The sequence below is a fragment of the Salmo trutta genome, chromosome 18 (genome assembly GCF_901001165.1).
Source record: "Salmo trutta chromosome 18, fSalTru1.1, whole genome shotgun sequence".
In the NCBI taxonomy this organism is placed as follows: Eukaryota; Metazoa; Chordata; class Actinopteri; order Salmoniformes; family Salmonidae; genus Salmo; species Salmo trutta.
Window position 1 is genome coordinate 39,132,794 of NC_042974.1, and position 7,793 is coordinate 39,140,586.

Here is a 7,793-nt window from a genome sequence, read left to right on the forward strand (position 1 = left end):
TGCATTTTTTGTTGACCAAATTCGACCTTCTAATTGACCTCCATACAAAAAATACGCTTGGTTGGGAAAAAAAGCCACCTTGCTGGAGGAGACATATTTAAGTTTCCATCTCGCTTCGCCCCTTCCTCTCTGTTTAAACTTTAAAACCATCATATCCTGCTTCGAATTGGCATCCTCCCGATTGGCGCTTTTGAAAGACACCCAGCGACGTGATTGCTTGGTTTTGAAAGCTAGCAGCCCCGCGGCCAATTCGAAAAGCGTGCACCCAGCAGTAGTACAGTAGCTAGCTGACTGTAATAGAGCCACACTCATTTTCCATTCAACAGTCGCGTTACACAACGACATGGCACAACAGGTATAAAGTTTTACCTTTTTCGCAACATGTATTCTTTGTTTGTTTGACCGATTGTATTGTAGCAGTTGTCATGAAATTGAAAATGTAACTAACTAGCATTGAGGGAAACATTCGCTAGCTAGCTATCACATGAACAGCTTTTGAAAACGAGGATATTGGAAATTATTACTAACAAGGCGTCACATTAAATGTCACAAAGTAATGTTATACTGTTTTGTTATCGAGTAATGATACTAAAATAATGTTCAATGTTGGCTGACTACCTAAGTTAGATAGGTAACGTTAGTCAACTAACGTTATCTAAATACTTGGCTATCTATTTTCTTAACGCAGACGTCATTATTTTTTCCCCTAACACTTGTTAGATTAAGCGAGGTTTCTTAACTAACTCTAGCTACTGTAGTTACCTCCAACAAACACAAACTAAGTTGGCTATTTTGACATATCGTTCATTTTAAATTGCATGAATGGCTTTAGTAACCTAGACTGTTTTTTTTCAGGGAACAATGGAGGATTACGTGAAAATAGAGAAAATCGGAGAGGGTATGTTATTTTATCAACTTTGATTTGTTCCCCCCAAACTTGCTATCTATCTAGACTAATATGTATATAATTGTGAACCTGCTATATCTAGCTTGCTAGATTTGTGTGCATGTCATTAGATTTTCTTCTTTGTATTTTCTTCAAACCTGTTTATCTAATTTAATTTGTCACATACTTCGTAGACTAACAGTGAAATGCTTATTGCCCCCTCCCAACAATGCAGAGAGAAAAATAATAGAACGATAATAATGGGTAACGATAACTTGGCTATATACACGGGGTACCAGTACCAAGTCGATGTACAGGGATACAAGGTAATTGAGGTAGATATGTACACATAGGTAGGGGTAAAGTGATTAGGCAACAGGATAGCCAACTGCAGCATATGTGAAGAGTCAGTACAGAGGGGAGGGGAGGGGGGGTCAATGCAGATAGTCTGTGTAGATATTTCTGTTAACTATTTAGCAGTCTTATTGCTTGGGGGTAGACACTTGTGGTGCAGCGGTCTAAGACACTGCATCTTAGTGCAAGAGGTGTCACTACACTCCCTGGTTTGAATCCAGGCTGTATCACATCCGGCCGTGATTGGGAGTCCCATAGGGCGGCGCACAATTGGCCTAGGGTCGTCAGGGTTTGGCCGGGGTAGGCCGTCATTGTAAATAAGATTTTGTTTTCTTAACTGACTTGCCTAGTTAAATAAAGGTACAATAAAAAAATACAAAATCGGGGTCCTGTTGGTTCCAGACTTGATGCAGCGGTACCACTTGCCGCTATACATTATTCATCAAGTTAGCTACACAACATAGTAAAGCATGATTGTTCCTGTGATTTCCAGGTACCTATGGGGTTGTGTACAAAGGCAGACACAAGTCGACAGGCCAGGTAGTAGCCATGAAGAAGATCCGACTGGAGAGTGAGGAGGAGGGAGTGCCAAGCACAGCTGTTAGAGAGATCTCTCTGCTCAAAGAGCTAGCGCACCCTAATGTTGTACGGTATGTTGTGTGTGTTTGTGTCTGTGGGGTTCCTAAAGAGTTTACAGTAGCCAGGCAGCAAGAAAGTAGATGTGATGTCTTATCAGTTCAAAGCTCAGACACACCATCATTCCAAATAGGCTCTGAGCAAGTCTTGCAATTGCCATATCATATTAGCTATCTAGTGTCTACATAAACAAATAGCATATATTTTGTCTCCAAACAGCCTTCTAGATGTGCTGATGCAGGAGTCCAGACTGTACCTCATCTTTGAGTTCCTTTCCATGGACCTGAAGAAATACCTAGACTCTATCCCCTCGGGCCAGTACATGGACCCCATGCTTGTGAAGGTATCGACCCCACTGAGGGCGGGGCAGTCATGATGCACATAACTTTGTTTGTATTTTCTTCACTTTCTGCTCTTAGTATACCAACTTAGTGTTTTAAGTCCAAGTTGTATTGGACTGTAAACAGTGTTTCTTGCCAGTATGTGAATTTTAACCCTCTGCTACTATCTCCCCCATCCAGAGCTATCTGTACCAGATCTTGGAGGGCATCCTGTTCTGCCACTGTAGAAGGGTCCTCCACAGAGACCTGAAGCCCCAGAACCTGCTGATTGACAACAAGGGAGTGATCAAGCTGGCAGACTTTGGGTTGGCCAGGGCCTTCGGGGTGCCAGTCCGGGTATATACCCACGAGGTAAGCCAGAACACCACATAGTTAATTTCCAAAGAGCATTAGCAGATACACATGTAAAGTAAGGCTATCATAAGGTGTGTGTGTGTGTACGCATACATTTTAATGGCATCATTAACTGTGTCTTTGTCTCCAGGTTGTAACACTGTGGTACAGGGCTCCCGAGGTTCTGCTGGGTGCAGCACGGTACTCCACCCCTGTGGATGTCTGGAGTATCGGGACCATCTTTGCGGAGTTGGCCACAAAGAAACCACTTTTCCATGGAGACTCAGAGATTGACCAGCTCTTCAGGATCTTCAGGTATACACTGAGTGTACAAAACATTTGGAACACCTTTCTAATGTTGAGTTACACCAGGTGACATCAATAAGGGATCATAGCTTTCACCTGGATTCACCTGGTCAGTCTGTCATGGAAAGAGCAGGTGTTCCTAATGTTTTGTACACTCAGTATATTTGCATGTGAATATACACATCTGTAATATAACAAATCCTACTGCTACCAACATCTAGGTTGGTTAATCAATACATTTGAATGTTAATGTTTTTGTTGTAGACAATGTAGCTATTTGATGCTAGATTAGGACATTTGATTGAGCTGTGGTGGGCAATGAGCCATCCAGAATTGACAGGCAGACAAGTTGAGTGATGAACAGTCAACACTGAGATAATTGCTCCATGATGGGCATACTGGATGACATTTTATGATCTCCTTGAATTAAGAATTTATCAAGCATGGTTTCTTTCTTTTCCAGGGCCCTTGGTACTCCCAACAATGACATCTGGCCAGAGGTAGAATCTCTGCCTGACTACAAGAACACGTTCCCCAAGTGGAAGTCAGGGAATCTGTCCTCCATGGTGAAAAACCTGGATAAGAATGGCATTGATCTGCTCGCTGTAAGACAATTTCCCTGTTCTCCTAATATTTATTCAGATTGATTATGAAACATTGTTACTGTAGAAGCCCAGTACACACCTGTCTTTTTCAAGGGGCTGGTTGTGTTTTGGATAGTATTAGTGATATTGAAGTGACCTATTGTTCTGTCAGCACAGCAGTAGTCTTTAGGATACAAATGAAAGTGACCATGTCCCCCTGTAGAATGTGTCGCTTCATAACTTCCTATCGTCCTCATTTGTAGAAAACGCTGATCTATGACCCACCCAAGAGGATCTCTGCTAGACAGGCTATGAGCCATCCATACTTTGACGACCTGGACAAAACCACTCTACCTGCCAGCACGGTCACAATGTAAATGTCACATGGCTCTACTCAAAGGACCTGAAAAAGAGTACAATTATGGATGTGTATTGAATTTGTTGATTTGATTTTTTTTAATATATCTTTGTCCTTTCTTTGTTTGTCCTTTTTCTATCTAATATGAATAACTATTCTGTAAATAACTTGTGTAAAAAAACAAAGTTTGGATCTAAAGTGACAGTATATTTTCAATAAAGTGCACTTTTGCAGAACTGATACTTCTAAATTGTTTTGTTTTTTATCAGGCAATAATAACTGTTAATCTGTCACTTTGTTTCTGCATTCCTGCCTTCAGTTTGATGCTTTCAAGTGTATATTTCAGTTTTTAGCAAGTCATACCTTATCAGGATTTAACACAGGGATCATCAACTATATTCAGCTGCGGGCCAGTTTCTTTCTGGTAGCGGATGACGGGGAGCCGGAACATAGTTACAAATAATTGGTAGACTGCAAGGCTGATTTCAGCGACAATTTCACTGTTTAAACAAGTTTTGTTTAGATAAAAATTAAAACATTACTTCAAACTACTTTTGGGTACCTTGTTAACAGTACAACATGAAATCCATGTCTTAAACGTTGGTACATTTCAGAAATGGCAGAGAGAACCTGTAATCTGCTTGACACATTAAAGTTACCTTACAGATCACGAAGTCGACTAATTTCCACTCCAGTCCTTGGCAGATCTATTTGATTCATACACTGGCTTGTCTGCCTGTCATTTTTTTTTATTTTAACCTTATCTACACTGAAATAATATAATTTTAGTAGTCTCTCATATAGCTCATTAGTACACCTTGTGGTTGAATATATGTATTGTAGGTTCTAGAATACAATGAATAATGTGGAACAAATAAATACCATCAAAGGATACCTTACAATAATGAACACCTTGTGAAACACCTGTGAAAACCAACCTGGCAATAATTAAGATTTTAACAGAAACTTGATATTTTTTTTGTACAGTTGTCATTTATTTTCAGATTTCTTTTTTTGTACACTCACATGGCAATAATAGACTAAAATACTGAATTCTGGTGTGTGGAATATTGAGGTTGTTGCTGTGTGGGTGGGAGGTTCTGCCTGTCACTTGTTCTCAACAGGCAGCCAGTCTCGGAAGGGGGACTTGAAGTAGGATCCTGCAAAGTCCAGGCACTGCTGCTTTCTTTGATCTGAGTGTTTACCAGTGCTGGTGTTTTTAGTTAATCTGTGTATCTCACATATTATGTGCCCAATATGATCAAGAAACCTTTCTTAGCAGATAATGACATGACAATAACAGTAGCTGCAGGTGATGACAAGTTGGAGGGTTGTTGGTAATGGAGGACATCAGGTGGATCCACGTCTGGGTGTTGGGCAGAACCCCTAGGTCCTGGAGAACAGGAGCAGAGTTAAAGGGAACAGGGTAGGAGACGGAGACGTAAACAAGCAAACACACAGGTTATACTTTACTGTGAGAAACTTTGGATTACTGCAGCGTTATAAATGGGAGATATGTACTTTTCAACACTTTTGGAAGATATAGCCTAACGCAAGCTGGTCCCCCTCCGACTCAGAGCACAGAGAATCAGACCGATCTGAACTTAGTGGTTCTGATGGATGGGATTATTCCTGGGGGGCTTGGACAGTCGATGGTCCTAAAGTCATGTGGAGAGGTAAATTGAAGAGGTACATTTTCATAAGCTCAGCATAACTACCATTTCTTGCTTTCTCAAATGTCAACCAAAGCTTAACATACTTTGTCTATTGGGCTTCGCGTCAGTGCTTTCAGTGGTCGACCATCCAACTGGAAAAGATTGTTGGCCTCTGTCATATCTTCTCCTGCTCCTCCCCTCCGCCAGAATACTAACCACCGGTCCTGGGATTCATCATTACGCACTCCTGTTAATCGTTATGAGCTAGAGTCTTATGAGGGGTTCATGGCTCTGTTTAAATGTATTTTCGATCATCCCGTGGAGGGCGAAGCGGGAGGTGAGCATCTGCTTCAGCAACAGCAGGGGAATCAGACTGCTGCTGAGTATGCGCTCACTTTTCGGACAATAGCAGCTCCTGGTGGATGGAATGAGCCAGCGCTTTGCATGCTATTCAGAGTTCCAGATGGAACTGGCCTGTCAGGATGACAACCTCATCCTGGATGCACTTCTTGCGATGGCCTTCTGCCTGGATAACCTTCTCTGGGAGCGTCGGCATTCTCATCGCTTCTCTTCCTCCTTTGGCGAGTACTCGGGATCAGAGCCTGAACCCATGGAGGTAGGGGTCACACGCTTTTCCACAGCGGAATGAAGCAAACGGATACAGCTGGGGCTATGTCTGTATTGTGGGCAAGAAGGGCACAAGCTCCAGCGGTGTCCGGTACTTCAGGATCCACTAGAGCAGAGGGACGGTCACATGATGTTCCATCCCTTGGACCAGGAGTGAGTATTCCAGATTAAGCTCTTCCTGCTAGATATTTCAGAGTCATCACTCTGGCTGACTGTCCCTCATGTACTGTCTACAGCTTTAGTGGATTCCGGCTCCGCAGGTAACTTTATGGATCAGACCCTTGCCTCCCTCAACATTACCATCTAGCCGCTCTCCTCTCCTTTTAGGGTTCAAGGACTCATCTGTCGGCCATTGGAATCTGGAATAATTAAAAACATCCCTCACCCTCACCATGGAATCCAATCATCAGTAGAGCATCTTCATCACAAGTGCACCAGGTCACAATCCCCAAAAAGGGGAGAGGATAACGGTACCCTCTCCCGTTGGTGCCGTCAACCATAGAGCAGTTCCGCGGGGCTCAGTTCTTCACTAAACTGGACCTGCGGCGTGCCTACAATCTGATCCGCATCCGGGAGGGGGATGAGTGGAAGACAGCATTCAGCACGGTGTCTGGTCACTACCAGTATTTGGTTATGTCCTTTGGCTTAGCCAATGCTCCGTAAGTTTTCCAGGCATTCGGCAACGAGGTGTTCAGGGACATGCTTGAACAGCAGGTGATTGTATGCATTGATGACATTCTGATCTTTTCGACCAACCTGAAAGACCACACCACCCATGTTCGCGCTGTCCTGGAACACCGCTTGGTTAATCACCTGTTCATCGAGGCAGAGAAGTGCCAATTCCACCAGAGGGCTGTATCCTTCCTGGGTTACCAAATCAGCCCGCAGGGAGTGAGGATGGAGGACAAGAGGGTAGATGCGGTAAGGTCATGGCCAGTCCCAACCCCCATCAAGGGGTTACAACGGTTTCTGGTGTTTGCCAACTTCTACCGCCGCTTCATCAGGAACTTCAGCGCGCAGTCGCTGCCCCTCTCACCTCCCTCAAGGGTGGACCTCGTAGGTTGGTGTGGTCTCCAGCAGCCGACGAGGCCTTTTGTTTCCAAGCAGTGTTTCACCTCCGCTTCCTTGCTATAAAACCCAGATCCCAGGCTACCTTTTGTGGTTGAGGTAGATGCATCTGAGGTGGGCGTGGGGGCAGTTTTGCAACAAAGACAGGGTAACCCATTGTAATTGTATCCTTGTGCTTTTTCTCCAAGAAATTGTCCTCCGCAGAGAGGAATTGCGCCATTGGTGGTCGGGAGCGCCTGGTGGTAAAATTGGCGTTAGAGGAATGGAGACACTGGCTGGAGGGCGCCAAGGAACCATTCGTCATCCTCACCAACCATCGGAATCTAGAGTACATAAGGACAGCGAGGAGACTGAATCTGCGACAAGCCAGGTGGGCATTTGTCTTCACCAGGTTCGACTTCATGCTGACCTATCGCAAAGGTTCTAAGAACATCAAGGCTGATGCTCTGTCCCATATATATGATTCAGGAGAGGTTCCTGTCCAGAGGGAACCCATAATCCCATCTGAGTCGTGGGTCCAGTGGTTTGGGACGTAGATGTGGACATCCGCCAGAGGGAGCCTGCACCCCGGAATTGTCCTCACGAGTGCTTCTACGTTCCCACAGGGATTGGCTGCTGACCTGGGCACACAGCTGTCGTCGCTGG

At 44.1% G+C, this 7,793-nt stretch overlaps 1 protein-coding gene across 1 annotated transcript; it reads left to right on the forward strand.

Moving 5' to 3' along the window:
- The first annotated feature begins 224 nt into the window (after nt 1–224).
- LOC115153283 (cyclin-dependent kinase 1-like) lies at nt 225–4,040 on the forward strand. Its single transcript, XM_029698567.1, has 8 exons — nt 225–355; nt 856–898; nt 1,734–1,890; nt 2,096–2,219; nt 2,398–2,568; nt 2,702–2,865; nt 3,320–3,461; nt 3,704–4,040. The coding sequence occupies exons 1-8, from the start codon at nt 344–346 to the stop codon at nt 3,815–3,817; spliced, it is 927 nt and encodes a 308-aa protein (XP_029554427.1). The 5' UTR covers nt 225–343; the 3' UTR covers nt 3,818–4,040.
- Nucleotides 4,041–7,793: the final 3,753 nt, after the last annotated feature.

Coding starts and splice junctions, on each gene's coding strand:
- LOC115153283 (XM_029698567.1), top strand. Junction 1,891..2,095: donor GCGCACCCTAATGTTGTACG/GTATGTTGTGTG, acceptor GTCTCCAAACAG/CCTTCTAGATGTGCTGATGC. Junction 2,220..2,397: donor TGGACCCCATGCTTGTGAAG/GTATCGACCCCA, acceptor TCCCCCATCCAG/AGCTATCTGTACCAGATCTT.